The 17020-nt window shown below is 29.3% G+C and overlaps 1 protein-coding gene across 1 annotated transcript; it reads right to left on the bottom strand.

The window, feature by feature from the left end:
* Positions 1–10404: 10404 nt before the first annotated feature.
* Positions 10405–13856, bottom strand: LOC114393984 (EIN3-binding F-box protein 1-like). The gene is made up of 2 exons (XM_028355516.1): positions 13691–13856; positions 10405–13093 (listed from the first exon to the last, which is right to left on the bottom strand). Exons 1-2 carry the CDS (start codon positions 13713–13715, stop codon positions 11184–11186), a joined length of 1935 nt encoding a protein of 644 aa, XP_028211317.1. The 5' UTR covers positions 13716–13856; the 3' UTR covers positions 10405–11183.
* Between the last annotated feature and the right edge of the window lie 3164 nt (positions 13857–17020).

Raw genomic sequence — 17020 nt, 5'->3', positions numbered from 1 at the left:
CAACTTACTTGTCTTAAAAGGAACTTAAAAAAAAAATTACTCCAAATGCAAATTAACAAAAGCAACTAGAAATATAATCAATAATTAAGCCTTTTCAAGAATAAATTACTTTAGACTCTCTTCTATTTTGTTCTTTGTACACAGAACCCTTAAGTTCCTAAAACCTACATAAAACCTTAGCTAATTAATTTATAAATTTGTTGCTCTTCAACCTATAATATCTTCATTTGTTGTATAAAATTACCTAAAATAATATTTTTTTTGTTTTACATATTTTGGCTTATTACACAAATCCTTCTATTTCTTTTTAGGTAACCATCCTAACTAGGACCTTTGACTTCCCATGGACTCCAAGATATTTTTATAGATTCCAGTCCCTTATGTTGACTATGATATTGATCTTTGATCCGAGACTTTACGCTTCAAGTTAATTCTCATCCCTTTTATATATATTCTACTAGGATCAAACTAAGTCTCCTTTCACAAAATTAAGTTAATTCTCATTTCACAAACTAAGGCTCCTTATATATATTCTACTAGAATCAAACTAAGTCTCCTTTCACAAAATTTATAACATGTGTTGTCAACTTAACTAAATCCATTGATAACCTTTTTATTTCTTAAACAATACATTTAGTAAAAATTTGAAATCATTATTTTACTTTTACTAATAATAGCACAGACCAAGCTTTTAGCACAAGGTGTACTAAAGCTTATGACATGTTTTGGTAAGTTTTTTTAGAAACACTTTTAAGAGAAGATAATAAGAAGAAGAAAAATGAAACGAGTTTTTAATTTCCATAAGCTAAAATTAAATCTTCGTTAGCTAACCATTAACTAACTCCTAGAAGTTATCTTAAATAACTTCTCTAAAAGATGAGAGGACATCTTCAAATTAGCTAATGATTAGTTAATGTAGAACTGATTTTAGCTTATGAAGGAACTTATTTTAATTTTTCTTTTTTCTTTTCCTAAAAGTATTTTTTGAGAAGTTTACCTAAACATACCCTTAGTCTACCAAACACCTACTAGAAAAACAAGTGTGATATATTCAAAAATTCAAAAAGAAATTCCACAACAAAAAAAGGCCTAAATATGTGTTGTAGAAGCAAAGCTTCCAAGATTATTTTGAAGATGCCAAAGATTTTTAAAAAGATACATTCAAACAAGATTAAAAAAATCAAGAAGATTCAAGTGAAGATTCAAGATATGCAAGAACTTCAAGAAAAGCATCAAGATAAGTATAAAAAGAATTTTTCAAAGAAAAGATTGAATAGCACAATTTATCCAAAAAAATTGAATAGTCACAACTTTTAAAGTGACTAGTTTTGAAAAAATTGCCAAGAGTCACAACTTTTAAAGTGACTGATTTTGAAAAATTGTCAAGAATCACAACTTTTAAAGTGACTGATTTTTGAAGAAATTACCAAGAGTTTCAACTTTTTAAAGTGACTGGTTTTGAAGAAATTGCCAAGAGTCACAACTTTTAACATGGTTTCTTCAAGAACCATTAAATGGCTATAAATATGTGACCATGGCATGAATTTCAAAATTCTTTTTCTCAACATTTTTCTAAAAGTTTTTGTTCAACACTTGCTTTGTCAAGAAAAGTTCATTGGGCAAAAACTTGTGTTATTCTATTTTCTTCCTCTCCTCCATTCTTACAAAAAGCTTTTCAAGAGACCGACTCTTGGTTGTAAAAGTTTTCAAGAGACAGTCTACTTGGTTGAAACACTGAATTCAAGGGACCAACGTTCCTTGGGTTCATTGCAAGAAGCGGGATTTGCTTCTTGGTTGATCACTGGACACAAAAGACCAACGTCTTTTGGATTCATTACAAGAAGTGGGTATAACTTCTTGGTTGTTATCACTGGACACAAGGGACCAACGTTTCTTGGGGTTCATTGCAAGAAGTGGGAATAACTTCTTGGTTGTAATCACTGAACACAAAGGAGGGAAGTCCTTTGTGGTTCATTGCTAGTAAAGGATTTTACAAGGATAATGGAAATCTCAAGCGGGTTGCTTGGAGATTGGACGTAGGCACGGGTTGTGGCTGAACTAGTATAATTCCGGTTTTGCATTCTCTTTTCCCTTAATCTCTTTTACTTTCCGTTGTGTTTATATTTCTTTAAGTTTACTTCTCCTTATTTGTTATTCAAGTAACTTACAATTAAAGAAATAATTGAATCTAGGGAATATCTAAGAAAGGAAAATTTTCAATTAGGAATAGTCAATGAAATCTTAATTCAATTCCCCCTTCTTAAAATTTCTGAGGCCACTTGTCCAACATGTCTAAGGTATCTGATAAATGGTCAATTTTTGTTCTGGGCCCTTATAATTTTGTTGTTGTTTTGAGTCTTTAATATATTAAAATTTTTATTTTGAGTCTCTATCATTACTTAAGTGATGATATGACACTATCACAAACGTTGAAAATGTTAGGAAAATCAATTTGTAAGATAACATATCATCACTTAATTGATGACAAGAACAGAAAAATCAATTTGTAAGATAACATGTCATCACTTAACTAATGATAGGAACTTAAAACAAAAGTTTTAATATATTAGAGATTTAAAGTAACAAAAAAATTTAATAAGGATTCAAAACAAAATTCAGTCATTTACGACGAACCTTAAATATATTTAACCCTAAAAAAAGTATTCTCACTTTAATTAGTTCTAAAACACCTTCACTAATCACCACCATGCCTTTTCCATGTTGAGCATCATTGTTTCCTCATGATCCCTTCTCTACCATGCCATTATCATTATATATATCATGTTGTAGTATGAGAGCACCCACTCACTGTACAGTGGACACCATTGCCACCAACTTTGTTCTGAATTATGATCCCTATATGAAGCCATATTTATGGTGGTGAATCAGTATTAAGCCTCTAAGCCATGCAGGGTTATTGGGTTGTCCAAGGCAATGTGTGACCAATCACCACCATAACCATACCAAACACACCTCAATCAGTGGTTTCATCTTATGTATACTACTGCATGTCTACATCCCACAAATAGAGGATGCCTGAATTATACCATACACTGCTACACTTCTGCTTTGTGTGATAGATAAGATGGTAATAGAAAAATTGAAAATAAATAAATAATAAATATTTGAATTAAGGTTTAAATATATTTTTAGTCTTTACAATTATTTTTTTTTGTTCTTGTAATTTTTTTAATATTAATCTTTCTAAATTATGTTTGTTTTATTTTTCATTTTTAAAACGATTTAGATAGTATTTTTTTTATTGTTCAAATCACTATCTAAACTCTTTTAATTAAGGAGAAAAACAAAAACAAAATCATTCAATTTTAAGGATTAAAAATATATTTAAACTTTTAATTAAATAAAATGTAAAAAATATAAGATCCAAATTATTTTTTCTCTATTTTCTCGTACCAAACAAAATATTCATGCCAAAACGATAAAACTTCTGAGGTTAATTAAATTTTAAGTTTGTATCCTCTAAAAACTAAAAATTTAGAGTCTATTTGGTTCTTGTTTTATAAAACTATTTTTTAATCTTATTTGATAAGACTAATTTTTAAAAAATCTATTTTCAAAATTAACATTTCTTTTTAGCTTTTACAACCAAAAACTAGAATGTCTTTAACTTGTTTTTGGTTTTTATTTTCTATTTTATATTATTCATGTTCTTCTTTACATTTTTACTTCTCTATCTTCCTTCTCTCTAAATCAGTTTTTGAAAATACTTTTATAAAATATTTGTAAAATCTCACAATCAATCAAATACACCTTAATCACATGACTTATTAATAGTTAAACAGGTAAATTTTATTTTATTATTTAATTTTTTTAAAAAGACTGATTTCATTCTATCGTATTTAGAATTCACGCGATAATAAATTTTGGTAACAAAAGTTTTAAAATATATCCATGATACAAAGCTATAATTTATTTTATTATTTATGCTATTATCTTATTCTAATACTATTTTAAATTTACTATTTAAATATTCAATAACTTCAAATTTCCATTACAACAAAAGAAATAATTGTAACGTATTTATGAAATAAAATGAAGTTGTGTGATGCTTATGAAATAAAAGAAATTTATGGTTCTTAAAAAAAATCTTATGGAATTAGTCAAGAGGTATATAAGAATATTTTTGTCAGTTTCGAAAAACAATAAAAAAATGACTTGTATTTGGAAAAATATTAAAAAAAAAACCTGGATTAGACCTTCTCTCTCCTCTTCTAACAACTTTAGTTTTATATGTCTCTTATGCTGTTTCATTTAAGAAAAAATGCATTCAAACATGCGCTTAGTGAAATGTAAATGTGTAACACATTTATAAAATAAGAGAAATTGTGTATAATTTTTTTAAGAAAAATAAATTTTGTATGAAAATATAAAGTGAAATGAAAATTAAAGTAATTTACTCTTTCTCTTATTAGAAACAATTACCTAAAATTTTGATAAAAGTTGTCCATTACTTAAAAATGAGACATAATTTTACATTTTAATCTTAGCCATAAAGTTATAAACAAAGAGGATAAAGAAAATTAAGATTTGTTGGTACATGTACCGGACATGAATTGTCATTGACTTTGTACCTCTATCATAGCAGGCTTATCCAAGTCGTTTTCATAGTGTCCGTGTTGGATGGATGGGCTCCCTACATAAGGGTTTTGAAAAACTACAAATTCATTGTCAGACTCACAAATGCAATGCATTTACCTAACTTTCTGTGCATTTTGCACAGTAACTACCAGTAGACTTTCATTTTAGTTTTATAATATTGTAATATTATTTATATTTTTTATGAATTTAATGTTTTGTTAGTTCACATATCACATACCACCGGGTGTCTCTTATTTATTGGGTAAAAAATTAATTTTATTTGTGATTATTATTGGTTCAAGAAAATTTTGTATATAACATGAATTAAACACAAATTCTTTTAATAAATAAATCGTTATCACTCATATGAACACAACAAAATCTTATACCTCAATCCTTTGGGTTTATGAATTTAATATTTATGTACTCACAGTATAAAATGTCATTTAATCATAAGTCGCCGATTAAATTATTTTAAAAGTCAATAAACTTATCATAATTAGTTATGATTGGTAGGGGTATTTGCAGGTCGGTTTGGATTAGTTTTGATCAAATTAAGGTCTTAATCCAATCAAATTTGATCGGTTTGGTTTAGTTTGATTTTCACAAAATTTTTTTGAAACTCAAACCAAACCGGTCCATCCACTAACGATTTAGTTCAGTTTGGGCCAACGGGTTACTCATTTAAATTTGATCTTTTTTTCTTCTTAAAACTACTATTTTATATCATAATTCATCCAACTATCCAATACAATTAACACAATATTACCAAATATCTGAAAGTAGTAAACTTGATTCATTTAATGTCATTAATATAATATTCTAAAATAGACTAATATAGATTTAAACAAAATATTATCCAACGAGAATTATTATAATAGTCTCAAACATAGTTATTTCCTACAAACTAATTTCTTACCATAAGTTTTGCTATAACCAGATTTGTTGCAACCAAATTTGCTGAAACAAATAACTAAAATATGATCCATTAATATTATAAACATGTCATGAAAAAATAATATGAAAAAATGTGAAACAAATAACAATGTACCTAAAAGTAATAACTTAAAGTAGTTTCAATACTTGGAGTCTTAATATTAACGGTATTTAAAGTCAAATCAAACAACTCTAAAAATTTTGATTGGTTCAGTTTAATTTTGATTGGATCTTTGAACTCATGACTGTGTTCATACATGAATGATTTTGATTGATTTTGTTTGATTTTGACCCAAATACATAAATGACTCAAACCAACTTATTCGAATTAATTTGGATCAATTCGAACAGATGACTTGTACCTATAAATACCCCTAATGATAGAATAATTGTGTAAAACTTTTTAGATGAAAAACCATTTTCCTCTTTTTTTTATACAATACTTTAAAGCAGTTTTGGTTACATCAGTTTGTTTTATATTTATATTTGTAATTATAAAAAATGTTATCTTATTATACAAATATAATTTCTATTTATTTTATATCTAGCCCCTTTGTAGATTTAACGTGTCTTTTTATTTTGAAGTATTATTCTCTTGTATCCTTTTTCTTGTATATCTTTTTATACTTTATTAATTTGTAGAATAATGCTATATCCTGTTATACTTCTTAGTATTTTATAAAAAAAAAAATAGAGTAAAAATAAATGCATTTAAGACTCGTTTAATGATGACAATAATAGTTTGAAAAATTACAAATTCATTGTCAAGAATCAGAAATGCAATGCATTTATCTAACTTTATGTTCATTCTGCGCACAGTAACTGCGCATGCAGGAGACTTTGATTTTAGTGTTGTACTATTATTTATATAATTTTATAATACTTTTATAATATTATTCTTTGTTAAATAAATAATTTATTTTATATTTATAATTATAAATCTTTTGAGCAAGTTGCTATTAGCTGATTCTCTGGGAGTCTCCATCTTCTAGTTTTATTTTGTAGTTCTCCTTTGGTCTTTTGCCCCCTTAATGGAAAAAAAAAAAGCAATTATTATACAAATATAACTTAGTCTTTTTATTTTTTTATCTAACTATTTTGTAGATTTAACGTGGCTTTTATTTTGAATTATTCCCTTGCATCCTTCTCCTTTATATTCCATCTTTTAATATTCCTACTTTATTAATTTTTAAAATATGTAATATCCTCTTACAATTTTTTTATTATGTAAAGAAAATATTAAATAAAAACAGATTAACCTAAAATTTAAGGATTGGAAAAGAGATAACAAGATAAGAAGATAATAAGTTTTTATACTATCTAATGTTTGATACACATTAGATCATTGGTTAGTAATATGTTATTCTATTTTATGTTTGAGGTAGGTCAAATAATTTTATGTAACTATCCTAATTACCCTATTATGGACGGTTTTTGCGTTGAATAAATCATACAAGTTTGCAGCTAACTTATTTTTATAATAAAAATGTAATATATATATATATATATATATATATATATATATATATATATATATATATATATATATATATATAACTTTAAAATCAATTTCATTCAAAATTAATGTTGTCAACATTTATCCAAATATTCTATAAAATAGGTGTTTAATATGTTGGAAACATAAAAAATAAAAATAAAAAGCATTAAGGAGTTAATAGAAGGATTTATAATTATCCTATTTCTAAATCTCTCTTACTTTTCTTCTGTATTTTTCACATTTTTTTCCTTTAATTTCGATCTTAATGAGATGTATACACTTTAAACAAGAATCAAACAATATCTTTTTCTTTCTTTTATTTATAACCACAAAAGAAAGAGAATCAATAAGGAAGCATCCTTTGACACAAGGATTACAAGTTTGAGAGAAGTATTCTGTCTATATTCTTTGTAAACAGAAAACAGGGGGCAACAATCAATAAATTGGCGTTAATGTATCAAAGTCTTAACCCTAATAATAGATACACTATACAAAAGTTGACGATAAAAGAATGGTTCAATTCATTGGATACCCTTAACCACTACGGATTTGCCACTAAAGCTCATCAATTGATTGAATAAAATCATAAATGCTTCTCTAATCAAACAGGGCGTGATATTTTTTGTCCGTTATCGATCTCTCAATCGCAAAACAATTAATAACATTTTGGCATAATGACAATAATAATAAGAGCAATACCTCACGAGGTTTAGTGTGTGTGTATATATATATATATATATATATAATTTAGCTTGAATAAAATTTTAATTTTATTATTTTGTTTTTCGTACTTAAAATATTTTAAATAGTATTTTTTTTACTATTTAATATTTAATTTTTTTACTGTTCAAAGTGTTATTTAAAATACTTTAAAAACCAAAAACAAAACAAATATATTTTTTAAGGATTATAAAAAAAATACAAAAACAAAAATAAAAAATATTAAATTATAAAAACCATAAATATATTTAAGTCTATTTTATTTTCTTATATTAATTTTCCTTTAAGTTAAAAAATATTACATTAATATTTTCTTATATGTTTACACACAATACATTAACACTCCTTCAAATATTATTATAATAACACCCTAAAAGAGAGGTGAAAGGAATAGTTAAAAAAGTAGAAAAATATTTATGTAATTACACTAAATTTTAGAGGATATGGTTGTAATTTCTCTAATAATAATCTTGCTGATTAGATAATTGGATTTTATGCTCTCGAGAATCCATAACCAAAATCATCCAATTTCCTTTGAAATTATACTAGTGGCCCCCAAGTGGGGCTTGTCTTCCAGGCTCAATTTTCCTGTTCCTGTCTCATCGCAAGCAGTGCTAGAAACGCAAAGGGAAGCTTCGGAATTTGAGGTGCATGAATGATTGCTTTACACAAACAATGCATGTGAAGGTGCATGTGCCATTTTTGAATTCTATGACAATATTACCCATTTGATGATGACCCTTCTCATCTTTGAATTTCCGACCACATGTCTTAATTAGTCAATAAATCATTTTAATATTTTTTAAACTTTGCATCATAACATCCGACAATAAAAATATTGGACCATTAGCAATCAAAGACCACCTCATACATTTCTATAAACTTTTGCTATTTTCAACACAAGCTAATCATGCTCGAGATAAGTAAAATTATTATAAATCATTAAATTATTAGTTTTTAATATTCAAATGCAGTTACATATATAAAATTTGAATGTGAAATGAATGATTAGGTGAAATAATGTCATCAATTTATTGATTTACATACACTTGTAATATACATTTCCAAGAACTTAACTAGGAAGTTTTAATTAAAATAAGTAATATTTAAAAATGTTAGAAAATTAATAAAAATAAATGAATATTTTCCAAAATAAACTGATTGGAATGCAAGCTAAAGTCCAGAAGGATACGAAAGTTCAAAGCTTGTGCAAAGGCAGGCTCCACGATTCACAAAATTATACCGTAAGTTGGTCAAGTACAGCTACTAAACATGGCAACGGGATGGACGGGTATTGTCTCCCCAGTCTTTGATCCTGACTTCCCAGCATATATTCATACCTGTCCTTGATATCCAACAGGTTAAATTTTATTACCTCATCTCCGTATCTGTTGTTAGGTATTGGGTATCTTGGTCCCCGACCCATCTCCGGTTTAGATTTGTAAAAAAAAAATTGTAAAATAATTATATTAAAAATATGATTTAAAAAGAAAATAATTGTTACATTTATTTTTAACTACTAGTATTTGCAGCGCATTTATCTATAAAAATCATCAAGAAAATAATCTTAAATTATGTAAAAATTATAAAAAAAAATTAACAAATAATTAATAAAATTTTAATAATTTTATCATCGGGACGGGTAATGACATTCTCGTCTTCAACTCTCATTAAAAAAGTCAGGTAATCTCGAACTCGTACCCGGTCAACTATCATGTCTAATCACTACATAACTCTGTTCTCTCTGGTCCCATTGTCCCAACTAACTCTTCAACAAGCAAAATTTCCCCATACGTGTGTACAACATCATGATAAGTCGAATTGCAAATTTTAACTCGCGAAAACTCCTAAATTTTCTATATATAAAAAAAATCTATTAAAAATTGGAGGATAAATCTTAACTCCACGATAAAGGGATCAAGTTAGTGCCTTTTGAGTTGTGACATGAAAATCACGAATTTAATTCCTGGAAAGAAAAAAATCTTAGCTGCAACAGTGTAATTGTTTGAGATGAAATTGAGAAAGGAGGTAATTGAAGAGGAGAGAATGAAATATAAATTATTTATTTGGGTGAAAATAGGAAGAGGAGAGAGAAAAAGATACTCAATGTTAATACTGAAAGTAAGAGAATTGGAGAGGTGCTAAGTATTGATTTTTAATGATTCCTAATGTTAAATATTATTCTATTTAAATATAAAGCATATAAAATATTCAATAAATGTTTCTTTATAACAACAAATTTAAGTTTTATCAATATACTTATAACTTATTGTTTTTACTCTTTTCCTCTAATAATTTTTACTCAACTCTTGCTTTCTATCTATCTAAACAATAGATGTTTTTTTTTCCATCTTATTTCAACTTTATTTCCCAACTTATTTCTGTCTCTTTCTTCCCCTATTTCTTATTGCTATCACTTGTCTCCAATTAACTCATTCAAACACTGTACAAGACTTCGTACAATCTGAGTTAGTAGGAATCTCGCCCACTAGGTTGCTAGATCTATTACAAAAGTTCCTTACATTTTAACCTTAATCTAGATGTATCAAGCTTCTCCATATGGATAAATATTACTTAATTAGCGTGCTAAGTCTTCTAACTAGTAAGTATAAAGGGTATAATCAAAGTTTAGGGAGATACCATCACATCTGTTCTAGCAACTTGGAATGAGACTGAAAATTTTATTTATTTCATTACATTTCATAACATACAGAACAAAGGGCAGGTATGAACATCATTAGACAATATAGGAGGAGCAGTTGCCAAGTTCAAAAAAATGAAGCCTTAAAAAACTAGGACTTGGTAAAAATAACAACCCTTCCCAAAGGGACAAAAAGGTTGTGGTTATGGCAGACCTATATAGCTTGCTGCCACAGCCAAGCCCCTAAAAACAAGACTTCATAAACACCGACCTTGACAACTGCAACCACCCTAATAACAGCACATGACACTGAAACTTCTAACCTGCCCTTCGAGTAAAACTGATACCCAAACATCATGTGAAGAACATAGTTCAACCACATGACACATTTGGTAAACAAAGACTGATACAGTGGTACAGGTAGCTGTAAAAACTTAGAAAACTAAGACACACATGGTGGCAAAACCGATGCAAAGCCGAGCTAAAAACATCAGGTGCCAACACCAGTAACAAAGATTCCTAACTCCAGAACCCGGTAGCTATGTTCTCAGATATGCAGCCATTTAAAAGGTGGCAATGGATGCCAAAAAGAACAGATTTCCTGTTGAAGGAACCTGCAAAAATGAGAGTTAAATGACTGCACACTCCGGTAAAAAGGAACCAAGTCGCTGGATGATGAAGACCTGTTAAGGACCTAAAATAAACTACTGTGCAACACTAAGCATAACAAGCTTCCTGCATGATGTGATCCTGGCCTAAATTGCAAGTGAGATTAGTTCTTCTTTCAGCTCAGGAGAGGATGTCACACCTCCAGAGAAACTCCACAAGTGTGTCAACCGTGCTGTTGTTGATTGCATTGCAGTGTTGGATGTTTAGTCCCAAAAGGGTGTGGCCTAATTTTCTCAGAGCGGTTAAGCTCCTGTCTGAGACCAAAGTGCAACCTGACAAAGAAAGGATTTGCAGATTAATCTGTTCGGCATGTGCCAGGACTGCAATCCCAGCATCAGTGATTGTGCACTTGGAGACATCAAGATCACATAGCAATGCACAGTTTTCAGCAATTGCCATCAAGCTAGCATCACTGATATTTTTGCAACCATCAAGGTTTAGATTCTCAAGAGTCCAACCATGCAGATTGGCCAAGGATGAAACTACTTTGTCGGTAATGTTTGTGCAACCACTAAGGTTCACTTTAACCAAACCAGCCTCGGAACTCTCAAGGAGTGGAAGAAGCCCTGCATCTGTCACTCCCTCAAGTCCACTCAATTCAACATGCTGAAGCTGAGGGCACAGCTTTCCCAATACAGACAGGGAGGCGTTGCCAAATCCAGAACAGTTACTGATAGACAACGACCGAAGTGATTCACATGGAGATACTGTTGGCAACACCAAGTTCAGATCTTTGATCCCATAGCAGCTCACCAAAGAGATAGCCTTCAATTTTGCACCACAGTTAAAAAGGACACCAAAAAACCCAAGTTGGGTAATTCTGTGGCACTCTTCCAATCGTAGGCTTTCAAGTGATGAAGCAGCCTTGGCGAATGACATCAACCCATTGTCTGACAGAAATGCACACTTGTGGAGGTGTGCAATTTTCAGATTTGGACAACCCTTTCCTACAGCTTCAAGCCCAATATCTGTTACTCCTTTGCAAGATGCAACTGTAAGTGATTTTAGCTTCTGCAATCCATTACCATTACCCATGACCCAGAACCCCCTCTCGCTGACATTTGGGAGGCAATTAAGGACAAGATCAGTAACTGACTTGCCATAATGACCAATAACAGCTAGAGAGAGATCTGAAACAGTCAATGCCTGGAGCTTCACCTTTGATAGAACCAAAGAAGTTGAAGAAAGCAATCCAGCAATTCCGTGATCACTAACACCAGTGCAGTCCTTGATGGATATGGACTTCAGATTGGAGCATAACTTCCCAATAGCTCGTAGACCTTCATTACCAATGTTAGGGCAAGATTCAAATGACAACTCAGTCAGATTCTGGCAGTTCTTTGCAATTGCAACCAAAGCCTTATCAGTAATTGCAGGGCACTTGCAAAGGTCAAGCTTCTCTAGCTGGTGGCATCCATTAGCAATCTCAATTAGGCCCTCATCACCAACGGTAGCAACATTCCATAGAGAAAGAGCCTTCAAAGAAGGGCATCCACGAGCAACAGCCTTGAGACCATGACTAGTCACCCCACGAACCATGTTGCTTCCACGGATTGAGAGCTTCCCCAATCCTCCCCGAGACGAAGTCCCAACAGCTATGGCAGCTAGTCTAACATCTGTTGCCTTCTTTCCTTCCAAGCTTCGAGAGAGATATCCCTCACCTCCAAATTCTACATCATCACCCTCCTTTTCAATGGTCTCTACAGTGGCATTTTTGTTAACACAGATTTCATTTTTGCAAATACTGCTTAGAAGCATAAGCCATCGCTTGGAAACACAGGCACATGCACTCCTGTCTTCCCCAGAAGGCAACCTCCTAAAGATCTCAAAGAGACACTCATCTGGCAAGGCTTCAACAGAGGTTTTCGGCTTTTGCTCAAACCATTCTCCATCGAAAACGAATGGAGTGTTGACACGCGATCTCTTCCGAGGAGGAAAGTATACATCAACTTGAGGGCCAAGAGGCAAGAAGAAACTTGCTTCCTTGGGGTTGGCATATATTGATCCCATCGGGCAAAAATCGTCAACTCCTGAGAACCCAAACATATTCACAACGTCAGAAAAGCACAAATTCAACACATAAACATAGCATATCTAAGTATCTATTCATAAATGAAATTTTTTAACAAACAATAGAAATCCTAACATACAAAACAATCTACTAAACAAGAACCATCGGCTGCAAAGATCACAAAACACAAAATCCTTAAAAAATACCTATCACGTGCTAAATATATCTCACTATGTCGTCAACAAATTAGACTACGAATATATTTACACCTCCTATCAGCTCCTCTAAGAAATCAAAACGATTCATAAATAAAATCAGATCACCTCCATACATCAAACAAAATCTTAATCACCCAATTCAAAATCCCAAATCTTTACTACCCCATCTACCCCACATGATCATCCATGACCCATATTTTTTTAAACAAAAACTAAGGTCAATCCATGAACTTTTTTCCCCAAAAGATCAATTCTTTTTATAATCATCATCAACGAATAACCTTCTATACACCGCAAAATCATAACCCAAAAATCTAAAATCCACAAAATTACGGGGCAAAACGGAACACCCATCACGCAAATCAGATAAAAAAAACGCTCGGAATCGATGAACTCACCGGAAAAGCCGAGAACTTTGGACATGTGCACGAGTGGTGAAATCTGCAGGGTTCCCCACGAAAGAACCCTCGAACGAGAGAAAAAAGGAGAGTGAAGAAGAAGAAAAGAACGAAGACTTCGATGGCGGTGGGTGATTGTTGTTGAGAGCAAGAACGCATGAGATGGAAAGAGAGAGTAATCGAAGAAATTAAGGTTTGAAATCGCGGGAACCCTAATTAGATAGGGCAAAAAAAAAGAACAGAGAAGAGTTGGAGAAAAAAATTAATGAAGGGTTAGTGTTTGGGAAAAGGAAGGCTTTTATGGCAAAGAGAAAGAGATTCCCGTACACTGAACGGTTTCCTACATGCAATGTATCTGTGCATAGTGGGGTTTTTTTGTAATATTCTTTTTCCCCCCCCACCACCAAAAACCAGAAACCAGATGCCAATGTGGCTCGTGGGTTTTATTTTTCTCTCTTTTTTTATGAGTTGATTTTAATGTTCATTTTTAATATGAAAAGATGGTTTGTAGCATTTGTCTTCTTTTTAGGGGTAGTTACTAGTTTCTGCTTTTATTGATGATATTGTGCTGTTTTTAACATTTATTTTGTAAACTTGTATATGAAATGTAAAAGGTTAAATGATAAATTTTTTTAGGCTAAAATATTTTTTATCCTTAATAAATAATTAAATTTTATATTTATACTTTCATAATTTTTTTATATTGAATCTCTAAAAAAATAATAATTTTAATTTTAGTTTTTGTCACTATTTATGATTTATGATAAATTAATTAACTTTGTGTTTCGTTCTAAATAAAAAAAACAATAAAAAAATTTATAAAAGAGTAAATAAAAAATTCATTAATTTATTAGAAATTAAAATAAAGTGATAAGCATCAAAAATAAAATTTTTGTTTTATCAGAGAATAAAAATGACAAAAAAATTATAAAAAAGAAAGATAAAATTTGAGCATTTATTAATAATCACAAACATATTTTAAATTATTTTTATAACAATTTGTAAAAATAAAAAGTGAAAATAAAAAATATGTGAGGTTTTGTTTCGAATTAAATAATATTTATGTTTTAACTAATAATTAAAACATACCACTTTATATTTATTTTTTATTGTAAAAAACATGTAGGGGATAATTAAAATTTTATTTGATCAACATTTGCATAGAAATTAAAATAGTTATCAAATGAGATACAATCAGGATATTGTTAAGAATTTTTCTTTCTATGAGAATAATTTTTTTTATATTAAAAATAATTTTTTATTTATTTTACTTTATCATTTTTAATTTTTAAAAAATTAAAATTTAATATTTTAAAAATTTATCAATAATTAAAAATAATCTTAAATTATAATTTATATGTTCAAATATTTATTCTTTATGTATTTTAATCATAATATACGTATATATTTAAAATTATTTATTATTAAAAAATTTAATTATACTAAATAAAAATTTACCATGTGAATTATACATACTAAAATACTAATTGTCATATAACTTTAAAAAAAATGAACAGAATTTAGAATTTGTATAGTTACTAATAAAAATAGAAAATATTTTTTATACTGAAAAGAGAGACTTAATTGAGAAAATTGTTGAAAAGAAAAAAGAATCAAGCTTTCTTCAGACAATAAAATCATTTTCCCAATTATTGGAATTTTTATAAAATGATAAATGTATTAAATAGGTACCCTCCAAAAATTTATCTTATAAATATAAATATTTGATCAGGACATTAGTGCTGGAGTTTGTCCAATATTAGATACTAATAATTTTGAAATGTAATTTAGTATTTAAGTTGTTAATTGAATAATAATAATAATAATAATAATAATAAATATATTCAGAATTGCCTCAACAAATTAGGTTCAATAAGTAAATAATAAACGGACAATTTTTTTTTTTACAAAAGCTGACAAAATTATAAGAAATTGACTAATAACATAGAGGCAGAAAATGATGTTGTGCTAATAACCTGACCCAACCTAAACGACCTATAACGGTATGGGTTAAATTTAATAATCATAATAATTTATAAAATAAAGTTTAATTAAACTTAAGTTTAGAAATTTTAATTCAATTGACTCACTCGTAAGAATTAGGATTAGTTTATTTAAGATTAAAAAAGAAGTGTGTCTATTATAAATAATTGAGTGGTTATTTTTGAAAGAAAAAAAATGTGATTATATTTTTTAAAAAAATTATTATTTGATGAGGAAAAACTTAAACAAACGACCCGAAATTAGGTCAACAATTTATCAACTCAAACTACCGTTGACTTCAACTTGCACTTTGCTCGAACTTAATTTTACATTCTAAAGATTGATGTTCTCTTAATTATGCTATTTGTTAAATAAAAAATTATTGTTAAACAACTATACACTTATATAAATTATTTACTGAATATGCATTCTTATAACATAAGCAAACCTTTTTATTTGCATAAAACTACTTATTTTATTGAAATTAACTTTTAAGCACGTTAATAGTAAAAAGTCATAATGTTTCTTAGCACCAAATTCGTTGTTGATATTGAATATACTTTTGTGGACCATCATCACTGTGACTGATAGTTGTAACTTCAAGAGGAGGAGGGGAGCAATTATGAAGAGATTTCAAGAAAATTGCGTTATTCAAATCACTTTGAAAGCAGTTCATGAACCTGCCAATGATGTATCCCCCACGTTAGCATCCCTTTGAATTTGAACCACAATCTATGATAGCCAACTTGGGACGCAGCCAACTCCTTTTATGCGTTACCACGGGACAAAGCGACAAACCCAACCCACCACCACAAATGATTCAATGCAAGTATCAAGGAAATCACTTACCAAATTATTCATCCAAGTTCATGCCCCGAACTATTCCTTAATTTAATTTGAATTGCCACTCACCGGCCAACTATAGAACCCTATTTAGGTCAAAAGAAGAGTCATGTTCTCATGTTACTCCCACAAACAATTTTCAACAAATCTATAAGAATAGTAGTAATGATATTTTCTTTATGAAACAATAAATATCCTCTATGAGAGACAATTATATTAACTATATTTAATTGTAACTATATATTTAAAATCTGAAACTCAAAATTACTAGTTACATTGAAATAACTTCATGTTTGTTACTAATAATAGTGACTTTCTTTATTTATTGAATAACATCAAACTTTTACTTAAATTTTATTGAACAAGTTATTTCATTTTTGTTGAAGATCTTATATTGACTAGTGATATATCAAAATTAAAATATATAAGTAAGGAACAATCATCACCTTACAAGCCATGCAATTTTATAAGGTTGAATTATGTTCAAACTTCTAAGATGATATC

Source organism: Glycine soja, chromosome 17, assembly GCF_004193775.1.
Source record: "Glycine soja cultivar W05 chromosome 17, ASM419377v2, whole genome shotgun sequence".
NCBI lineage: Eukaryota > Viridiplantae > Streptophyta > Magnoliopsida > Fabales > Fabaceae > Glycine > Glycine soja.
Note: the sequence above shows the minus strand (reverse complement) of the source record. Positions and strands in the feature narration are given on the sequence as shown.